This window comes from Platichthys flesus, chromosome 8, assembly GCF_949316205.1.
Source record: "Platichthys flesus chromosome 8, fPlaFle2.1, whole genome shotgun sequence".
NCBI classification, from domain to species: Eukaryota; Metazoa; Chordata; class Actinopteri; order Pleuronectiformes; family Pleuronectidae; genus Platichthys; species Platichthys flesus.
The window spans coordinates 22,843,871-22,867,851 of NC_084952.1; the positions used below are offsets into that span (position 1 = coordinate 22,843,871).

The 23,981-nt window shown below is 39.9% G+C and overlaps 1 protein-coding gene across 1 annotated transcript; it reads right to left on the minus strand.

Annotated features, from left to right (window-relative positions):
- Positions 1-3,053: 3,053 nt before the first annotated feature.
- On the minus strand, positions 3,054-12,285 carry LOC133959263 (uncharacterized). The gene is made up of 8 exons (XM_062394384.1): positions 12,242-12,285; positions 6,729-6,869; positions 6,241-6,396; positions 5,896-5,988; positions 5,587-5,688; positions 4,773-4,822; positions 4,245-4,353; positions 3,054-3,763 (listed from the first exon to the last, which is right to left on the minus strand). The coding sequence occupies exons 1-8, from the start codon at positions 12,242-12,244 to the stop codon at positions 3,437-3,439; spliced, it is 981 nt and encodes a 326-aa protein (XP_062250368.1). The 5' UTR covers positions 12,245-12,285; the 3' UTR covers positions 3,054-3,436.
- Positions 12,286-23,981: the final 11,696 nt, after the last annotated feature.

The window sequence follows — 23,981 nt, forward strand, 5'->3', positions numbered from 1 at the left end:
GACCAACATTAGTCAGTTGTAACTGCTAAAGCTACTAAGATCAGGAAGAATCTTCGAGGATCTCACACAGGTATGTTCTTATACTCAAGTAACAATGTACAGGGTACAATGGTTGTCCTCAATCTAAAATATACTCTAATAATAATAATGATGATAATAATCAACAAATGTGGAAAAACATGTTCTCCATATGCAATTGTTTACAAGTAGTTAGTTAAATCAAATGCTTATCATAAAATGCTTAAAGATTCTTTGAAAGAAGTAGGGTTATATTCTCTAATGCACCTTGACATAGGTTTCAACTCACAAATAAACCCGAACCTACGGAAATATGATCCTGTATCCTGATCACTATTTGCAGCTGAGAATTGTTAATAACTGTTAATTAATTCATAGATTTGTTACAGCAACCTAAGTTTTGTCTGTTTTTCCCTCAGATTGCTATATATATATATATATATATCTGCACACCAAAATGTTATTCTGAAAGTCTTGACAAAATGTTCACTCATGACCAATTGATCACTAATAGGACAACACTATAGTTATTGAAATAAAAATGTATTATAAGATAAAATGGCGTTGGATGGCTTAACTCTAATATTTTTTCTTTTTTCCTTTTCAGTTGAAATGCCAGGGTCAACCATGAAAACCTGCTTATCTTGCATGCAGCATATACGTGTTGCATGCAGCATATACGTGTTGCATGCAAGATATGCAAACTTTGTGGAGCCCAACAGCCCATGAAGAAAGCTTTAGAAAAAGCCAAAGTTAAGGCAGACAAGGAATGGGGAGCCAAGTTGAAAAAAGGTGGTAATGTCAACAAGTTGATCAATGTTGCCCGGATTCTGGTAAGCTCTTCACTACCTGTAGCCTGGAACACATCCTGGTTGAATGAATGTATAAAGTTATAATTATCATAATTATTATAATACATTTTATTTGTATAGAACATTTGTAACATTCATGGTCAAATCAGAAAATCTTACAATACAACATATACATTCAAAGCCATTGTTTTTTCTACCCTCCCAAGGTCATAGCCCCATCTCTTCCTAAATTTACTGCCCAGCAAACTGTAAAAATCTGTATTAAAAACTTTTTAATACCATAAGGTTGACAGGTTTTAGGCCATAGTGTTTGACCAGATCAGGGCCATGGTCAATTTGAACAATAAGGATATGGAGCTACTGACAATATAATGCTTTTTGTTTTTAATAGTTAATACATTTTGATTATGTTCCCGATTTGTTTTCAGGTTCACAAATTCAAGATGGCAGGGTTGCATCCAATGCTTCACTTTGGGATAGATAAGAAGGGCTCTGTGTCCTGTGACTCCATCAGTGGCCTGGAGTTAGTCACAGACAGTGATAACAAGTCGTTGAAAACAGTAATAACACTGTAAGAAAGCCTTGTGTAAGGTTAGTCCATAAAGTGTTTTGATTGTGCTAGTGTAGTCTTTATTAAATATTTTTAGTTAGAATTCAAGATCTCACGACTGTGGGGGGATAAAGTCTACTGTGTGCTTTGAACCGTTATTGAATCATTATACATTTTGTGATATATACCTAAAATATAACTCATTTAACTTGTCACCGTTGTTCTTATTTGTCTCAGAATTTGCTCCCACACACGAACATGCACATGAATGATATCACATGGTACCCGTTTTAAGTTTTGTTAGTGCATACAGGTATTATTACTGATCTGGAGCTAAGATTTGCTTGGGTGAATGAAAATGCTTTTAATTTTAAGAGTTTCAAAATGAAAATGTAATAGTATAGATGTAGCCTTAATTGTAAGTAGGTGTAATTGTGAATGGATGGTTTTCCTCTATATGTTGGCACTGTGATATATTAGCAACCTGTACAGGGTCCCCACCTCTCAGCCCATGTCTAGAATTGACTACAGACCCTTAACAGATAAGTGGTGAAGATAATGGATGGATGGATGGATGCAGCGTCTGGGAAACAAGTCTTTGGGTTCCGGGGGGAGTATGGTGGCAAAGCTGAAACTTAAAGCAATTGACGGAAGGGCACCACCAGGAGTGGAGCCTGCGGCTTAATTTGACTCAACACGGGAAACCTCACCCAACCCGGACATGTAAAGGATTGACAGATTGATAGCTCTTTCTCGATTCTGTGGGTGGTGGGGCATGGCCGTTCTTAGTTGGTGGAGCGATTTCGCAAAAACGATGTCGGACACAGTAATTTTCTCTGGCCCTCTCAAAACACAACATGTGGTGACATGTTTAGCCGCATGTTGTCTTTTAACCGCTGGCTGGCAAGGTGGTGTCCCGTAAATTGTGTGGGCTTTGCAGATAACTGGCAAACTTTTTGGAGGAAACCTGGTCTTGTTGTTATGAGAGACGGCGTTCATCCCTTTTGGAATGGAGCAGCTCTCTTATTAGGAATATTACTCAGTCTATAACTTGACAACCCAGAGTTGGGACCAGGAAGTACACTCACAGAAATATTTAACCCTAACTTTTAAGATTTATGTAATTTAATTAATAACAAAGTTCCATTTGATTATTTTTTATATTTTGAACATAAACCTACCACATAAACTTTACATGATCCATATGCATCAGTGTAATAAAGCCTATTCATTTGAAATGCATATTCCTCAGGTTTATGTATTCAGTATTAATATAATTTATTGAATTTAAATGCATATTATTCAGGTTATACATTTAGAATACATTAAGTATATTTGTTTGAATTACATAGTAATTAGGTTACCTATTCAAGATGAATAAAGTGTATGTGTTTAAGATACATAACAATTAAGCTTAAATTCAATCAAAATGCATTAGATTTATGTATTTTTATGATTAATATCCATTAATATTTTTCTATTAGGTTACCTATTCAAGATGATTAATGTGTATGTTTTTGAAATACATAACAATTAAGCTTAAATTTAATCATAATGCATTATTTTTATGATTCATATTCAATGGATTTTTTCTATTAGGTTACCTATTCAAGATGATTGTGTATTTGTTTGAAATTCAACAATATCTCAATGATGCATACAATCAGACCACCTTGTTGATTCAACTAATTTATTAACGCTTCTCTTCACACAGACACTGTACTCAGCAGGTAGTGTAGCTCTTCAACCAAGTAATCTACTGCTATAGATGGAACATGAAACATGTTTTGTAATTGCAATAGAACAGAGGCAAGTTAGTATCTGCTCCAACAATGGCAGTAAAGGACCTGCTCTTTTTTCTAGATCTAGAACAAACAAACAAACTACAGGCTCAACAACATTCCTTACATCTGTATCTGCTGGAACGATCGCTGTAATGGGATATGAAAGGACAGAACAAACTCTTCAGGCTCAACAACATTAAACATATAGTAGTAGAACATAGGTCTCTTCCTGTACTTCCTCCTCCCATCACCACCCCACCCCAAAAAAAGAGTCACCTGAACAATTTGAGTTTCAGTGCTCGTACTTTGGCTGAAGGCTTGGACGATTCCAGGTCCATCAGGATCTTCTGGTAAGCTTCGAATGTATACTTCAAGTTTTTTGGATAGCTCAAATTAAGAGCATAGACCAACCCATAAAGCATTATGCATGCATGGTTGATACTTTGGAGGTTGTTGAGAACTTGGACCCCTTCCAGGACCATACCGACATCTGCAAAGAGTCCACCAGGACCATCATGATCATCACCCTCAGCTTGAACGGTGTAGATTGCAATGGTTGTCCCTGCGACATCTGCCTCGGCCTCACTGCATTCGATGTCCTGAAAGATGGAGAGAACAGAGAACAATGAGCTGTGTCACCCTCACCTTTGACCACCAAATTCTAAGCAGCTCATCATTGAGGCCAAGTGCGTGTTAATTTGAAAAAATTCTCTGAAGGCACTGTAGATATAGCGTTCATGAGAATGCGATGGAGTTCAAGGTTACAATGACCTCAAGATCTTTGACTCCCTAAAAGCCTGGAAAACAAAACAAAAAGTCAAGTTATGTATAAATGGAGTTGTACATTCAATGATCATCAACTATTTAAATATGATTAAAAAAAAAGTGGTGTTTGAGCATTGTTGATCACAATGAGGGTTGTGTCAAAGAATCTAGATGCCATTCCTTACCGTGTTTGTGGTAACTGTGCCGTAAAGAATGGCATGTCGTGTCTCATTGCTTAAAATTAATACTCTTACGGTAATCCTTTAATTTAGTGAATATTTAATGGTGCACATGAAACATAAGAGACCAACTTACATGTTCATAGGTTCGTCCTACTCTGAGGCTAAGGTTTTGTGCTTCCTTAAGACGCAAGGATTTCCGTGAAGACAGAAGAGACTGCACTTTATCCAACGAAGCATTTGACCTGCCACAATAAAAATGGAGTCAACAAAACATCCCTTAAAAATATAAAAAATCTGTGAGGTTTATGAAAATATTCAAAGTAACAATACCCAAAAGAGCCAAAGTAGGGTGAAAGGACAGTAGGAAAGAGGCAAACCTACTGCTCCCTCACTCCTACCCTCCACCATCTCTCCTAATCTCCTCTCATAGGGTAAGGTTTACTCCTCCCTCCTATCCAACCCTCTCTCATGCCGTCCTCCCTCTCTCCTAACCTCTTTCTGTTTCCTGTTAGCAAATAGAAGGAACTAATCTCTTCCTATCCTGACCTTCTCTTCCCTAACCCATCAACCCTTGCAAATGCCCCATTCTACTAAATAGAATCAGCCCCAACAGCCAAAACAAAACAAAGTATCCTTACTACTACACTGTTTTATGACTTACCTCTTCACATCCGGCTTTGGCTTTATAGTCTGCCTCAGATCCTCAGCTGCCTTTTGACAGAAAAAACAATAATTATCCCATTATTTCTCTCCACAGATATCAGCCCTAAATACAATACAAGGTATGGTAAAGGATGAAGACAGGAATTGCATTATCTTTGTAAACCTCATTGTTGAAAAAATTGAGAAGTAACAATTTCGCCCTACTTTTACACCTTTTTAAAATCCCATGCTTTATGTATGTGTGAAGTTACACTGTGATAGGAGGTAACACACAATAAAGCTATATGTGTGAAGTGTGTGGGAGACAGAGAGAGAGAGAGAGACAGACCGAGAGGGAGAAGACCTAGGGGAAGAGAGAAAAGGAAGGACGGAGAGACAGAGAGAAGAAGGAGACATAGGGAGATGGGGAGGGAGACAGAAAAGAGAGAGTAGGGGGAGACAGACAAAGTGTGGTAGGATAAAGAGAGGGGGGGGGGGGGGGGGAGAGAGACAAGTCGATCAATCTTGTGTTGGTTAGAGTTCCAGTCAACATGTCCACTTACTTGCAATAACATCAAGGACGAAAAGAAGGCTTCCCTCTCCCCGATGTTCTTCAGGCGTTGGAGCTCATAAGCTGAGAGTCCACAACATGCATCTTGTTGACCCCACACACACACACACACACACACACGAGAGTTAAGATGATCAGAATCAAGAATTAAAACCGAACTAACATAATCTGAAAGGCATTTCTTACTAAATAACATTTCCAAAACGGGTGTCAATTACATAACTGCTGCTTTATGAGAACTATCAAGTTTCTGTGTACTCACCTTCGTGTTTGGGGCAGAATTGTTGCTGGCAGATGGGAGACGCTTAGGTGCCAGGACCCGTCTCTTCACCTCAGGCCCCTCCGGACCATTTGGATTTACTTCCTACAAGTGACAGCACTACCACCATTGCCTTGAGGGAATTTCTTACTCAAAACAAACAACCCATTGGACCCAATGACGAACTACTGGTGGTCAAGGTCAATGTGACCTAATGCCCATCCCATTCTCATGAACACCACATGTTATCAGGCGCACCTAGAGGGAAATTAATTACATCTGGCACAAAGGACAGAAAGATGACATACTTACCACGTATTCTTTGACCAATGTGTCCAGGTCTTCACAGAGGTAGATGCTGAGACATCTCAAAACGCAATCACGCCTCACGTTGATGTCTTGATTCTGAAACAAACATTGCATGATTCCATGCTGGTCAGTGTCAGATACACACTAACACGCATGTCAAGCCACTAACATTTCCCTCCTTGACCATCCTGAACTCAACTGGTTTCACTACACTCCATTAAAGCAAAATGTAATTTCAATAAGTTCTCAATAAACAACCAGTCCGGCCCTTGACTTGTACACATTTTTTAATTTTGGCCCATGGCGTATGAGGTTGACACCCCTGGGTTAGACCAAAAAAATACTTACATTCTCCATCTTTGCCATCATGGCTCCGATTTTTTCCCCTGCAGCTCCCCCTTTAGTGTTGAAAACCCTGATCAGGTCGCCGGTCAGGCGGTCCAGTTCCCTCAAAAATGTTAAGGTCAGTGGTACAGTTGTCAGCCGCATAAACTCCAAGTTGATCTGTAAAAGACAACAGAGACAGGACACAGACTTAAACAGGGGCAGCTGTTGCTCAGTTGGTAAAGGGGTCAATCATAGACCGAAGGTCAGAGGTTCAAATCCCGGCTCTGACTGTCCACATGTCAAAGGGTCCTGGAGCAAAGCTAGAGCACTGCACAGCAGCCTGCTACCGCCATTGAATTGTTAACTGGGTGAATGAGAGAAAGCCATTGTAAAGCACTTAGGTTTGGGTTGGGCTCGACGCTAAGCTTTTTTCCAATTACCAATTACCACATGTGTGACAATGTGTGACATTGAATACACAAGTTACTAAACTTCAGATTCACACTTGCCTCAATGACGTCAAAGAGTGCTGGCCATTTATTGAAAAACTCTGGAATCTTTGGCTCCTGGAGAACCTCCTGTCTCCTGAGGGAGAATGTACGCTGCATCTTTTCCTTGATGAGGGCCTCATCCCTTTTCTTCTTTTTTACCTGAAATGGAATGAAACGTCATTGTCATATGATGAGAAACTCTCAGCAATGGTACACAATACAATTGGAAACAGAAGTATTAACAATATGAATAGGGAGTAAGAATATTTTCCAAACTGAGCGTAATAGATAAAGAAAAATGAACTGTGCAAAGTAACCACAAAACAGCTTAAGTGTCCAGTGCTGTGCAAAATGAATATATTTTTTCAGCACCTTTCACTGACGATCAAAAATTGCTTCACAATTTAAACACAATGGGCTCTATTTTAGTTTTGTCCTTAGCGCCATGTCTTTCATACATTTATGCTGGTGCAAAGTGGCACAAGACCTTAAATGCAAGACTTCTAATCTGTCGGACTGGCATTTACTATCTTGCTCCACCCTCTGCTGGCACAAATATAAAGCATAAGCCTTGGTACTTAGGACAGCAACAAAAAAAGAACCCATTAAATAAAACACAAACCTCAGCTTGGTGCGGAAGTTCATCATTTTTATCTTCAGGTAATGCTTCCAGCCACAGTATCCAGTTCGTGTTGCTTTTTCCAGTAAACATGGATGTGACTGTATCAGAGCCTTTGCCACTTCCTCTAATTGCTCATCCCTTGGGTAAGCTGTGTGCTTTATTATTTCCTCAGCTAGGCCTTCAAGGATATCTGAGCGTACTTTCGGCGTAGGACACAGAACAGTTCCCTGTGCCTTGAACTCATCATTTCCTTTCTGGAGCATAATCTCAGCACAGGATGAGAAGCGGGGCACGACAAAGGGTCTAGGCCAGGGGCAGGACCGGGTCTCAGGCGATGACAAGATGATGGTATCATTGCTGGAGTGGGAGTCTGAATCATTTGGTTCTTGTGATGAAGAGCTGGCTTTGGAAGGAGTACCTGGGATTGTGCAGCAGGCATCTTCCGTGAGTGGAGCGGACCTGGTTGTCTCACAAAGCATGTACACCACTTTCAAAGTCCCTTTATCTTCAAGTTCTGATGTTGACAAGAGATTCATGAACTGATTATCCATGTCTTTGTCTTTGTACTGAAGTCTGAACTTCTCAGTCACTTCAAAGAAAGTCTTGATTTTAAGAGCCAAGTCCTCCACAGTTCTTGGTATTCCGGATTCAATGGAGAGTTTTCTTGCATCCTCTTCACCTCCAAAGAGGACTCTGAAGGTTACTCGTGCTGCCATCCTGCTTTGCTAATCTAAGGTGGATACAGAAATACAGAGTAGACAGGTATTAGTCTTGTTATTCAAATATTCAATCACTCAGGCAGAATACATGGTCAGGACACAGTCATTGCCTAGATGTGATGAGGCTAGGACAGCGAGGAGGGTAACAAAGGAAGTTAGTAAAGAGGAGACTAGGAGAGAATAGGAGAGTGAGAAGGTCAGTAGAGAGTGGAGACTAGGAGAGTGAGAAGGTCAGTAGAGTGGAGACTAGGAGAGTGAGAAGGTCAGTAGAGAGTGGAGACTAGGAGAGTGAGAAGGTCAGTAGAGAGCAGACATGAGTACAGAGAAGTACCCACAAAGTTTATGTGGTGGACTAAAACCAAATTTGTTACTGAAGATTTTTACACGGCACTGTAAATTAACTAAATCAAACCTGTAATGACGATGTGTCTCTTCAGGGTCACCATACGTCTGGATCCGACTGTGTAGGCCACAAGTGGACAGTAATCCGTAAGCTCCTCAAGCTGAACAAGGGCAACCTCTCTTCCTGGTGACAATGTCAACTGGAACGCCCCAAAATGGTGCTGATACCAAGCAAAGTATAAACGAACTATGAAGCTCAACTCATCTCTCACTATACATATTTGTATGATCTCTGCAAATTCAGGCATTCCAGCCGTTGACCCACATGCCAAAAACATCCCATTTCTGTAATTGATCCCTTTAGTGGTGACATTCTTTGTGAGATTCACTTGACTGATGTCTGGATACTTCAGTCTGAGAGCCAATACAACCTCCTCATTCAAAACATCAACTGGGACTATGGAGACATTTGTAACTTCCACATTTGATGCACTGAGACTGGATGAATGCAAGTGATAACTGATCAATTGCTGGTGTTTGCTTGCCAGAGTAAGTGCAATATTCCTGAAATTATTTGTGTGTCGAGCTACTTGTTTAAAAAAACTGTGTTTGGCCTCAAACCTTATAGTCCATACACCCACAAGAGGCCCAAAGCACCTGATCAAGTGTGGGTAATGCTCGATATAATGGTGTTTAGGTTTCAGCGTCACACCTGGGATAAGCTCAAGCAACCTGTGTCTGTGCTCAGACACTTTGACATCAAGGTACGCAATGGTCTCGTGCGTGTGAACAGGTGCCACAACCAACTCTACGATTTCCTTCAGGTCTAGTATCACTTGCCAAGCCAGCTCACCCTCTGGTATAAGGTCCCCTATGAGAAATGGAAGGAAACGTATGAGGCACCAATTTTCATGGGAGTTGCCACCTATCGTTTTCCTACTGGAATAGGCAAGTGGTATGATGTGAGGCCGATTTTTTTTGTCACTCCACTTATAAGGAAATTTGAGTATACGCGTGTTAAGAGAATCCAAACTGAAGAACTTCTTCGAGATCAGAATGCTCAAACACAGTGCTAGTTCAAATGGGACAATGCCCTCAAACAAATCGTGTACTATATCTGGGGGGTAGCCTGTGCCGACGTGAAAATGTTGAAGATGTTTAGTTAAAGGGCAAGCTCTCTTCACTCCAAAGCAATTATTTTGAGTATCCTGTGCAATCTTCAGATGTGCTTCATGTATTTCTTTGGTTCGTAGACAAAAAGCACCTGAATGAACATCCTTTGACTGTATTTCTACTTTCTGAGCAGTACAAAATCGGCAAATATATTGCCCAGAAAAGCTCTCTATGAAACCAGCCAAACCGTGGGCGCCCAAATTATCAGCAATTACACTATGCACTGTTCCTTTGACAAAAGATCCAAGCTTTGGAATGAACACACCATGCTCTTCTAGTGTAACAAGATCATGTAAAAGTGGCTCCAAAATTTTTTCATATCCATATGCCTTTACATCGTCACTCTTACACAAAACTGCCAAATAAATTGAGGTGAGTGCTGAGTGAGAGCCTGGTGCCAAGTTATTCAGAATCCAATATACACTACACAACTTGTGCTTCTTTCGTGACGTGCCCAAAGGATTACACAATTCAAAGTCATCAATGTATAAGGTTAAACAAAGTTTTAAATCATCACTTGAGAGGAACAGGTTTTCCTTGAAGTACACACCATCTCTTATGGAGCGATACTGCTGGTTTTCAGGCTGGTCAGTGTTACTGCTCTGTGTTCTGTGGGTATCAATAACTCTATTCAACACTTCAGTAGAATCAAGTATCTGCTGCAACGATCGCAGTAATGGGATATATTGAAAGGACCTGCAATTTTTTTGATCTAGAACAAACTCTACAGGCTCCACAACATTAAACACTTTTTTTAAGTATTCTTTTCTCTTATACGCTGTAGAAAGTGCACCACCTTTCCCCAGTGCATTAACCAAAGGATTCGATTTACATAGTAAATCAGCTAATTCATTAACAACAACACCATCAACCTCAATGTCTTTGTTTTTGAAAAAATCTGAGAGCCTGCTCCTAGTTATCGGCACAGACACTGTACTCAGCAGGTAGTGTAGCTCTTCAACCAAGTCATCTACTGCTATAGATGGAACATGAAAAATGTTCTCTAATTTCAATAGAACAGAGGCAAGTTTTTTTTCTACTACTTCAGGAAGGTCCTCTGAATAATCAATATCAGTATCTGCATCGGACTGACTATCATCTATGTTTGCAGAAGATGTGGGCCTATCATCAGGACTAGCAGACTGAACAGTGACCTTAACTACACCTGCCTTAAAATCTGATAGACTGTGGGGATTATGTTTACGATTTTTATGTGACTTAAAAGTACCATATACATGTGTCTGAAATGCACATCCCTCAAACATACAAGTTACATTTTCATACTGTCTAAGATGTTGAAAAGTATGACTAAAGTAATCTTTCTCAGTTGAAAGTTCTTCACAACCACACGTCTGACATTTGAATGTAGTTGACTGAGCAACTGCTGTTTCTAGCTTTCTGTGTTCTCGATATATGTGAGTCAAAAGTTTCTTCCAGGTTGTGAATGTGCAAGGACACTCTACATAAATACAGGGATATTTGCATGTGCGGGCATGGTGGAAATGTCTTAGTCTGAAGTGTTTTATTAACTCATACCTTGAGGATAATATAGTGTCACACAATCTGCATGGCCACATAACACAGCACCTGTGAATGAATACAAAGAACAATAAGTCAGTTACAGCATGTTATTAACAACCAAAAAACAAGTTCCACATGGCTACAAAAACATCCGTTTTCAAAGTGCATGTATAATCTACAGCACTACTGAAAAACCCACAAACCCAACCTTCTACAAGATCAGAAATTTTAGGCCATTTGTATTTTCTGTTATCAATGAATTTATCCTTTTGACTCAATTTTAGCTTTGATATCTTAAACAATTTTGTGTGAAGGGGGGGAGCGAGGGAGGCGGCAGCGGCGGGGGTTTAGAGCATAGACATCTTATAGATAGACGGAGCATTGGCTGCTGGGACGCGAGAAATACGGCCAACATCTTGGATTGGTAATGATTTAACATTACCGTACAATTGGTATAATTAGTATTGAATAATAAAACACGCCAAACCATGTGGCCTTTATCATAGCTACACGTATGACAAAAAAACACATGAAAATCAGTGGTATTCAGTGAGGTATGATTAATTAAATGCGCTGACAGTTCATTGCTCCAGCCAAACGGATTACACTGAGTGGAGCGGATGACCACTCCAAAATGGCGGCCCCGCGTCTCGTCAGCGCCAGTAGGCGGTAGCATTCGATGCTCCGTCTATCGTATACGATGTATATGGTTTAGGGTTCTAGACCAGACCGGATTGCTTCTGGTGTGAACGACATAATCGGTTAATATGTGCCCCGAAAGGAAAATGGCGGCGCTTCGCGGCTATTCGCTTCCACGTCCGGTGTGTCCCTGCCATTCAGATACCCGAAAAGTTTTGAATGAAATATATTTCAATTCGCCAATCATTGATCATTTTTCCTACTCCACATCGTGGATGAATAATACATCCATGCTCCGCATACAGCACGAAGTTTAGTGAAATGCTAGCTACGTTAGCTAGCGAGTGCCAGCACATGAGGTAAATTAGTAGGCCTCAAGATAAAACTGCTTACAGTCATCACGAATTCCGCAGATTTGATCATTAGTGAATTGATATTATATGTAATACGGTAAAAACTGCACGAATAATACACAGATTGATGTAAGAATACAAAGGATGACTCGGATTACTCACCATTACACCTGAGCTGGGAAGATGGCGTCCAGTGGAAAACGAGGGTGTCATTTCCTGTTCCGCTTCACTTACCGGTAGCCTTAATTGTATGCGCACCAATCCCATACATTTTAAGTAAAAGAATCGTGTTTGTTTCACAGCTTTGATTATTTAAACCATTTTATTATGTATCAAAGTAATTACATTTAATATATTTTAGAATTGACAGAATTACACAGATTATAATTAATTTCAATACATACATTTAAAAAATATTTAATTTAAATAAAATCTAATAGATGTATATGCATAAATATAAACTCTACCATGATTCATTTCTGTGAGTGTAGAGCTGCAGTGCTAAACACTTCTCTGCGCTCCATCTGGATCAGTCTCACAACCACATAGAGATTGTGTCTGTCCACCGTCGAATTAAATTAATGAAATTAAACAATAACAGAGGTCTCCCTCCATTCCACAAAAAAATATAGTACAAATTATAACAACCTCTGAAACAACACAGGAAACTAAGACTTTTTAATGTGGTCTTTTAAACATTAGATCACTGTCATCAAAGGCTATTTTAGTTAATGAACTAGTCTCAGACTACAACATAGATTTATTGTTCCTCACTGAGACGTGGCTGCATCCTGATGAATATGTCAGTTTAAATGAATCTACTCCCCCCAGTCATATATATTCACAGGTTCCCAGAGAATTAAGGCGAGGAGATGGAGTTGCTGCTATTTTTAACTCCAGTCTATCAATTAATCCTAAACTCAGCTATAACTCATTTGAATGTCTTGTTCTTAGTCTTCCATGCCACTCCAGGAAACACCAACAGCCAATCATATTTGCTGTAGTCTACCGTGCTCCGGGGGCTTATACGGAATTATTTGTATCAAACCTAGTTAATCAAATTATTATTGTTGGTGACTTTAATATTCATGTTAACAATAATCAAGATAGCATTAGCGTAGCATTTATTTCAATACTAGACTCAATTGGTTTCAGTCAGTGTGTACACTAGAGATGAGCCGGATACTCGGCTGAAACGAGTATCCGGTACTGATAAAGCACTTTTGCCGAGCACGAGTATTATACGAGTAATACGAGTCATTATCTGAGCTCGGACTGAATGAAAATCCTCACACAGCGTCACAGCGCTCCTCCCCTTCACACACCGCTCTGCTCACTCACTCACAGAACAGCTCTCTGTCTCTCTCAGTCACTCAGGTTCGCGGGTCTTTTCCCTTAACGTTTAGGGTTTCTTCAGCTTGAAGTCTGTTTTTATTTCAGTTTGTAATTACTTATTAACCAGTAGAGTTCTGTTAAACATGGGTTCGTTCAGACGTGGTGCTGGTAGAAAGCGACTCGCGTTGCGTCTCTGGCTGTCAGAGATTTTTTTTTTGTTAAACAGTTTTTTTTTTTTACTTCACGCATTGATTGTCTGACACATTCTAGGTAGTAGTGGTATACAAAATATTACAAATTAAGCTACACACACACACTCCCCCTCTCTCTCTGTCTCTCTCTTACTCACTCATCCACACTCACACACACACTCCCGGGTTAAATCACACCCACTTCCGGGTTAGGCCCCACCCACTCCGAGTACGGATACAGATAATTCATATGGTTAACAGATACAGATAATGCTGTACTCGCTCATCCCTAGTGTACACCAACCTACTCATTTTTGTAACCACACACTTGACCTGGTATTATTGTACGGTGTCGGAATTGAACATTTAACAGTACTTCCGCGCAATCCAATACTATCAGAATAACCTTTGATTTTTCAATAACTGAATATATGCCACTAATAAACTCATTTTCTAAAAGTCTACCTGATAGTGCTGTAGCTAAATTTAGGGAAATAATTCCAATTACATTTAAACCTGTATTATCCGTAGATATAAAGAACAAATTCTTCAAAAACCAGAGCTCCATTGAAATTGACCATTATGTCGATAGTTGATAGTTCGTTACATAACACAATCATTCTGTCATTATCATCAGGTTATGTGAAACTGGCCATTTGCTATAGCTAATTACCTGTTGGTTTTGAGCCATTTTTTAAGTTGTACTTTAAATCTGTACAGGATGACTACATTACATTACATGTCATTTAGCTGACGCTTTTATCCAAAGCGACTTACATTTTTAGTACACTCAACATTTATGATGGGCCACTTAGGGTTTATGAGGGTTCAGTATCTTGTCAAGGACACTTCGGCATGCAGATGGGGAAGACTGGGGCTTGAACTGGCAACCTTCATGTTTGAACCAGCAGTCTTCATGTTGGAGAACGCCCGCTTTACCCCCACATGACTGAGGAGGACAAAGAGGGGGAACGTCAGGCAGATGTTCAGACTGAAGTCTATCCAAACATGCAAGCTGGAGAGGAACCTGAAAGCAGTCAGTCTTCAGAAAAGCCAGAACACTGTCTGATGAAACTTCTGGATGTGACGAGTTTGTCATGGCAAGCAACCTTCAAGATCTGTGACAATGCCATCAAATCCCTTCTTCTGTGCATCAAACAGCTAATGTGGATAATGGGAACAGTTCTCTGTACTGATTCCCTAACTACCTTCGCGAACGATATGCCAAACACCTTATTCTCTTTGGAGGGGCTGGACAGGCATCCTCTGTGAAAATTTTTTACAATATGTGGTTTGTCCAAAATCTATGACCGTATACATTCCAACAGAAACCTATGAGCTCAGATCGGATTGTACAAGGGTGTGCAAGACTTGTCGCTAAATCCCATTCTACAAACACCCAAATAAGAGCACTGCACTAAGGAAGAAATGTGGCTCTGCCTTGCTAAGAAAAGCTAAATATTCCAGCGGTAAAGAGTATGTCTATCCAATACGACCGTACTGTTACAACAGTGTTGTAAAGTCTCTGGAATCCCTTGTTAAAAGACCTGGATTTGAAGAGAGATGTGACGAATGGCGAAAACGTAAAATACCTGAGGGTGTGTTAGCAGATGTTTATGATGGACAAGTATGGCAGGATTACCAGTATGTGATTGGAGAGCCTTTTTAAGGAAGAAAATATGATTCTTGTTGGACTAATACCTGGCCGAAAGGAGCCATCGCTTAACATAAATGCTTTCTTAGATCCCTTGGTTGATGAGTTCCAAGAACTTTGGCATGGTATAATTTTGGAAGACAGCTCTTTCACAGGACATCAGGTTTACGGAGTGGCACTGCTTTGCCTGTCATCAGATATTCCTGCAGCCCAAAAATGTGGAGGCTTTGTTGGACATGTAGCATACTGAGGTAATTGAAATATTCAAACATTTGCTTTGCAATATATAATTAATAAATATTGAACAATGTAGATGTTTATAATGATATATTTGATAGGTCTCTTTCATTGAATGCTCAAGTACAAATGTGTGTGTTTAACATATTACATTTAACTCTTGCAAGATGCCATAAGTGTTTGAAGACATTCAGCAGGAAAGATTTTGGAGCAAAAATGGACTACTCTGGATTTGAGGGGTCTTCATGGGAGCCACGGTCATCAGAAGTTCATATACTCTTCGCCGGAATATCCAGACGGAGAAAGGACGAAGGCAGAACCAAAAAGAATTGAACACCAGTATGGAGCTAGATGGTCAGAACTTTTCCGCTTGAGTTACTATGATGCCATCAGATTTGTCGTCATAGATCCCATGCACAACCTTCTCCTTGGTACAGCATGACATGTGTTCCGACTGTGGACAGGACTAGGAATTTTGACAACAGAGAGCCTTGATGAACTTCAAACTAGAGTAAAGATCATCAAAGTACCTTGCGAGGTTGGAAGAATTCCCCTACAAATTTCATCTGGTTTCACAGGATTTACAGCAGATCAGTGGAAAAACTGGATGACAATTTACTCTCCGTTTTGTCTGAAGGGGCTTATTGACAGCAGATATTATGACATGTGGTTTGACTTTGTCCAGGCTTGTATCATACTCTGCTCCAGAGTCATATCCATCAAGAGACTGGAAGTAGCGGACAAATTCATGCAGTCATTTCTCTCAAAGTTTGGCCCATTGCACTGCACCCCGAACACGTATTTACATCTTCATTTGAAAGAGTGCAAATTGGACTATGGACCAGTTTATTCTTTCTGGTGTTTTTCATTTGAGCGTTTAAATGGAATACTGGGAAAGTTTAACAATAGGACTATTGAAGTTCAAATTGTGAGGCAATTTCAGCCGAGTCAACAGCTTAGTATGCCATGGACATGTAAATATGGGGCGGAGATTGTTAGTATTTTGAGAGGACAAAGGTTGGGAACTTTGACACACGATGACACAACCGATATGCTTTATGTGAGGCACAGTGTTTTGGTGTCAGCAGATAGACTTCTTCTAGGAAAGTGCCACTCTCTCCATATCAACATATTGTCTTGGATGATGTTGACAGGCATGCAATGTTATCAATGTATCATCAGATGTATCCTGAAAACTGTATAACTGATGTTAACTGTTTTACAATGACATGAAAAAGGGGAACACATTTGAATGTTACATACTCCATAGATGCAACTTGATCGGAAAGGTCAGCATATGCTAAGTGGTGTGCAAACACTAACAGTTTTGAGGAACCCATCCTTGACCCTTTAACTGAACAGCGACCAGGTATTATAAAGCAGTTCATAGTTCTTAATGTCTTGAGAAAATCTACTGCAATTAAACATGTCATTGCCCAACTTTCCTTGCTTCATCCCCATCCTGACAGATATTTTTATGGAAAGCCATCAGAAGTTTGGAGCTTACAGGGCACAGACACATCATATCCAGCATAATTTCTTCCTGTTGAGCAGATTGCTGGTAGATGTGTGGTTAACACATCCACTGTGAATTTAACCAGCACAATTGAAGAAGTGACTAATATTAACACTGTACAGTGGTTGAGATTGAGGATGGTGTTCTGGATTATAATAAAATGCTGAAATAATGTGCATTGTTTTACTTTTTTTCATGGCATTGATTCTGCTCTTGGTATACAATGGAATTAATTATAGCACACTTACCTACTTAAGAACAATTCATAATTTCAGGTTTTATATTCATTTAAGCCTGGTGAACTTACGCCAAATAGATTAGAAAAAAGGTGTTATCTGCTCCGAGGGAAACTATCCTGGTTTGCATTTTTAAAGCGCAGGGCATTACCATTTGCATGTGAAAGCCTCCCCTAGGCTTAGGAGCAGGGGGGGTCACCTCCCAACATTCTAAGGCTTGTAAAACTGCCAGAAACTGTTAACAGAAATTTCCCCAGGAATTTCCTACGACATGTACTGATACAAATTCTTCTTTTCATGCAGTGATGTGTCCTGACGAGAACCAAGAAAAGAGAGCACATTTCTCCAGTATTAGCATCGCTACACTGACTTCCGGTTAAATCTAGCATAGAATTAAAAATTCTCCTCCTCACCTACAAGGCCCTGAATAATATGGTGCCATTTTACCTTAAAGAGCTGTTAGTACCCTATCAACCCACTATAGCACTGCGCTCCCAGAATTCAGGCTTACTTGTCGTCCCTAAAGTCTCTAAAAGTAGAGTAGGAGCCAGAGCTTTCAGCCATCAAGCCCCTCGGCTGTGGAATAATCTACCACTTTCAGTTCAGGAGGCAGACACCTTCAGTTCGTTTAAGAGTAGGTTCAAAACCTTCCTTTTTGATAAAGCTTATACTTAGAGCTAATTAGTGTGGCAGAACGTTACTTGTCCTATGTTCTAACATAGGAAGCGTTTAGTTTAAAAAGGCATAGAGGTATTGATGGCTGATCTACTGAGTGGGCCACATGGTTTTCATCGTTCTACTATACAAACCAGTAGCCAATCAGATTACCTTGAGCCTCAGTTTGGCCTGTATCATTGTATCATTGATAACAATGCAAAGACCCCTGATGACGCTAAGAAGCAAAGGGAATTTATGACACATGACATGGAGCTTCTCTTTCCAGCTTCTCCTTCCTCCTCTTCATCCCTATCACATTGAAGTAAGTCATATCTCATCAGTACATGTTACTGACTTGACCCCTTCCCCGAGTCCCTGTGCCTTATCGCCTGCAAATACGGGCGCGCGGTGGCCGCACCATGGATTACGATTTGTGGATCGCGCATCAGAGGTCACAATGATGGATCTAGTACGACGGATTCTATATCGTGCGGGCTGATCCTAGTGGTAATGGCGGATCCTGTGTTGCGTTGGCATCATATAATGGCGTTGGACCACGACCTAGGTGGCAACTATGTTGAATCCTAACTGGCGGCACTGGACAATGACTGGACTATTGTGGATCCGATCTTGATGATGGGTCATGATCTTGCTGGCTGCTGACCATAGACTTTGATTGCAGCAGGACTGCTTGACATATAGTATTGAAGTTATCCTTCAAAATGTTTACCCTCATCAATGCAGCTAAAACCTTTAATCTTGATGATGTTTTCCTACACTTGACATCTATTGCACTTCTGTCCGTCCTGGGAGAGGGATCCCTCACATGTGGCACTCTGAGGTTTCTACATAGTTTTACCCTGTAAAAGTTTTTTTAGTAGTTTCTCCTTACTCTTGTTGAGGGTTAAGGACAGAAGATGTCACACCATTTTAAAGCCCTATGAGACAAATTATGATTTGTGAACATGGGCTATACAAATAAAATTTGATTGATTGATTGATGATTGATGCTGATGTATAATCACTCGTTGGAGGTGAAAGGGGTGGATAGCAAAGACCATGAATGTCAGAACAAAGACTGGATTTTCCAAAGATTTGTTTAAATGTAAAAGAACACGTGTTACAGAGAAATGTGTCTGTATAACCACAAATTTTATTCTTAAGAAAAAAGAAATTTTATAAATAGTAAAGCTAAACATACAAAGATGTATCCCTGATCTGATTCAATTTAATCATCAAAATTCCATTTAAGAAAATATGTGCATGTATATCTTCAAAGACATGAATTGAATAGGGCTTTTATGAAATATGAAACACAGACCAGGGGAAATCAGACTGGGCCCATGCGTACACAAATGAATTAATACTTCACCCTTGTGTTGCGGAATGAAAAATACATAGACAAACAAATCCATCGTGCTGAAGTTATCAGACTCACAAGTAATGAATAAACAAATTAAGCATTGAGTGGACAGGCGTGGTGGGGGAGCAGCATCATTGTTGTTCTAAGAGACATTGATTGTGTATTCCTATGTGTGAGCATGTGTAGGATGGCCCTGAGAGGAAGAGATGAACAGTCAACCAATTTATGTTATAATTGGATATACCTCAGCTTGCAGTGTTGGCCTGACCCTCAGAAATGTTTCACCATCTGTAAGAATCAATAACCTGTGCAGACTTTTTTTCCGTACGGTTCCTCTTGCCAGTTTGAAATGCTGACCTTTTGCTTAGTGTGCATTGAAGCACCAATCGGACGCACTTAAATGTTAACCATGGTAACACACACTGGCCCAGAAGTGGTACTACAGCAGACACTACATCCTAATTTACACTATTAGCGTGTTGCTAGTCTACAACAATCAACTTGTGTTAGAGAGGGTGCAATACTTGAAAAGAAATACACCTACGACCACAAGTCTCTAGTTTTTCCCAAGGGGTGGGGGGAGCTGCATGTGGCCACCTGGAAAAGGCACAAAACAGAGTGCCACTTCCTCACACTGCCCCGCCTTTTCGTTAAGCTATTTTTAGAGCTTCTAGTTAATAATTCTTTAAACCTTTCAGAAAGGTGCCAGTGCTGTCACTGTTGCTCGGTTTAGGCAACCAACCACATTGACATGGACTCATCAACCTGGTAACCAAGAAAATTGAGAGGTTTATTTAGTCTGTGCGTTCCCGGCATTACAAGACGATCATGACAGCACACTCAATGTTGCAAGTTCGTTGTCGCAATATCCATTTTTCTTTACAAAAACATACAATATAGACAAAATCCCTAGCACTCATTACTGGCTGTTTCTATTGCAGGTTGTCATGTTTGTTTTTAAAATGTATATGTTATTTCTGCAACAGCTACATTTAATTAACTGGATGACCCGATGAGGGTAGAATGTTGATTGGAATCAATAACCCCATGTAGGAAGTGGAATACAGGATAGAGTAATGTTGTCCTCTTACATGTATTTGAACCAGGCATTAGGCAGGTATATACGTTATCATTAGACCTGATATTGCTGCTATGGATGGCAAATACATAAGCCAGCAGCCATGTTCCAAAAGTTGAAGACCTTAAAATGTATGATAACATTAAAAAATAAATTGACTTTTTGTGTTTAAGTTTCCCATAACTAAAAAGTGTGAATAGTTTGGTGAATTAGTTTCTATCAGAAAATTGATTTGATTAACCCTTGTATGGTGTTTGGGTCTGTGGGACCCGTTTTTAATGTTTGCTAAAAGAAAAATGATGCGATAAATATTTGTTTCAACCTGAGACTCATTGGCCTTGGCTCATTTTCTGTGATGAACATATAAAATAACATATTTTCAGTGACTGTACACTGCACACCCCCCCTACACATTTACATTACATATGAGGTGTTCGGGTCCACTGGACCCAGGACTACAGAAAGTGTTAAATTGTACATTTCAAGCACCTCTGCTCCCACATTCCTGCACATTTAATGTTAAAGTTCTCTGCCAGTTCCTGCATCTCACAGGGATTCTGTTGATTCCCCTTTGGACTTGAAAACTCCGGCAAGGATAAGAACCTCAAAGTATGGAAATAAATGGGTTTCGTCCATCTCATTCAAGCTTTTTACGAAAACACGCTGTCCCTCCAAATTAGTGCAATCCAGAATGATTTTCGTACTGAAAAGCTCGTAAGAAGGCTTGATGTCCTGCACGAGTAACTGCTATCCGTGTCTGCCCTGGTTGAATCCTTATTACATTGGTAGCCATGCGGGGTGGCTAAAGGGCAAAAAGCCACCCCTCATCATTTTTTGACATCCATATGTTGGCTGCTGATGGCCTGGCCTGGATTTGGGACTGTCCACAGATTCACTTTTTACGTAGCTGGCTGAGGGTCAATCTCATCCTCTTCTTCAAACTCACTGTCAGACTCTGAATTGACAGAAACATGATCTTCATATTCTCTACTCTTCCCTTCATTGACTTCCAAAGATTTTCTCTCTTCAAAAATAATTGCTAAGGCTTGTTGTATCCCGCCCTTGTTGTATATAAAATATAGATGTTTCATGCAAGACAGAGGATCTTGCAGGAAATCCCGCCCCCGATATGCAAATTGTGGCCGGGATACAACAAATAAATAGCTTTGACATTCGGGCTCCTTATCACAATCCTTGAAGATGGCAAAAAGGTTCTCTGCTCAGAGGGCCTTAGAAATGATTTTTGAAGAGAGAACATCCTTGGTAGATAATGAAGGGGAAGAGTTTTCAGAATATGAAGATCATGTTTCTGTAGATTCAGATTCTGACAGTGAGCTTGAAGAAGAGGATGAGATTGACCATCAGCCAGCTATGAAAAAAATCCATCTGCAGTCATGCCCAAATCCAGGCAAAACGTTTTTTCCAATCATATCTTGATTGTAATTGATGTTTCTTTGTTTTATTGCATTTTTTCACAAAAAAACGAAAAGCACTCTTTTTCATAAATGTGATTTAACAGGGGTAAATAACAAATATTAACCATATATGCTGTTTATATTGCTTGTAATTGGGATAAAGTAAACATCTGTTAAGTATTTTTGCAAAAATTGTTGTAGCTGTATTGATTGAAAGACCGAATAATGCAGTGGGTCCACCAGACCCGCGAACATTGGCTGAGTGACCAAAACACGAATACCATACAAGGGTTAAACATCATAATACATTGATTTTACAAACGTCTTAAATTGGCTTCTATGGCAACACATGCCACATGCAGCAACAGAGGAGCCATTTTGTTCACCTGCACTACTTCCTCACCACAATTGTTAGGAGTTTTGGGAGAAAAACACACTCAACACGTGTTAACACCTGTTAACCTGAGGTATTTCATCAAGAAAAATAGATGGTTCACGTATTCTATTTTGAACCACTGCATTAAGTAGTTCCAATATAAAACCACAGCTGTTCCTCCAAGCCATCTGTCCTGTTTTTTAAGACTGTTGCCTCTAAAAATTGGAGACCGAGTGCAAGATCCAGAAAATGATTTGGCAATTAACTCAAGAAGAACTTGAAAGCAAAGCAGAATTAGTTTTACAATTCCAGGATTGATTCAGAAATTTGCCCACGGATTATGGACCATGCCCTTTGAAAGCAATCAGTTACTTTAAAAGATGTGCAAGGCAGTTGAAGAACGTGTTAAAAACTAATGTTTTTAGGCCCATCTTTCAGCCGGATCAGTGAGTCCTCCAGCCTTGCAAATAAAAGACAATTCACCATTTTACTCAGAGCTTTACAGTGAACAAGTTAAAGATGCAGTCTCACAATTTGACTTCACTGAAATAGTTACAGTTATTCCTGTAGATGTGCCATATAATTGGATAACATAGTTTGTTGAACTCACCCTCATTGTAGTGAAAGATGATTCCGCACTTCATTTTCTGCTGGGAGTACATTCAGGAGAGCTTCTTCCAAACTACCACATGTACTCAATGAATAATGAGGTGGAAGATTGCCATGCCACACATTAATGAACATCAGAATCAGCTTTATTAGCCATGTATGCGTAAACATACAAGACATTTTTCTGTTGCCCTCAACGTACAGAAAAATAAAAAAAATAGACAGACAACAAATCAGAACAAGGTTAAGCAAACATTTAACTGCTATGTACAAGTATGAATATATATGCAAATGTGTGTACTACAACAATGACAATGAATAGTCTCACAATGCAGAGTGCAGAGATGCTAGAATAAATATGAGAAAAATTGTCACCATTATCTTACCAGTTAGTCCCATATAGAGGCCTTACAAGGGAATTTCATGTCAAAGGGTCAAATCTCTGGAAAAACGTGGTTGAAGATCGAAGACTGAGACTGAGTCTTGTGGGCTCAAAAAAAAAAAAACTTTTGTGTCTGGGTTATTGGAGATTTGAAGACTGTCCCATCTCTCTTCCAGGGCGATAGAGAATGAGGAGGAGCTTAAGGCTGAGGTGGAGCTTCAGGTGGAGAGAGCCTACATAATAAATGTGAATTAAAAAAAAGACCTGTACGAGAGAATAACAGAGAAAATGTAGGAAACAGTGCAATCAAATCCTTGCAGTTAATGCGAAGACGGCCACTCCAGTTCATTGTGTCCTCGCTGCACACAGAGTTGCAGTTTGAGACAAAAGCCTGAAATGAACGGGGAAGACTGAGATAGATAAGTCCAAGAAGACTGTGAAAATGGCCCAAAGACTTTTCAAGATGAAAACAGGATGAGACAACCACAGCTCTCCCTACAATAACAAACCTGGGCATGAATCCCATTATGCGAACCACATTAAAGTCTCAGGAGTTCTGGGGAAAGACATTGAATCCTTGCAGGTGCTTAAAAGTTCTGCTCTGTCCATGACCTGGCTACAATATGGGAGATATGAGAATTTTCCCAGCAGGAATCAATGCAGTGTCGCATTAGACGTGTGCACAAAGCCATTCTCGCACAGTATGTATCTGCATTGCATAATCACAAAATCCCATTACAAGGAGTTAGGGTAAAGAAACACCGTGGCATCATGACAGTAAAAGCATTTCAGGTCGGCCACGGTGTAATTTGTGTGGATGAAGACGACTCAGGTGAATGGTGATTCTACTCAG

Coding starts and splice junctions, on each gene's coding strand:
- LOC133959263 (XM_062394384.1), bottom strand. Junction 5,989..6,240: donor TGATGGCAAAGATGGAGAAT/GTAAGTATTTTT, acceptor TGTTTGTTTCAG/AATCAAGACATCAACGTGAG. Junction 4,354..4,772: donor CCAAAGCCGGATGTGAAGAG/GTAAGTCATAAA, acceptor TTATTGTGGCAG/GTCAAATGCTTCGTTGGATA.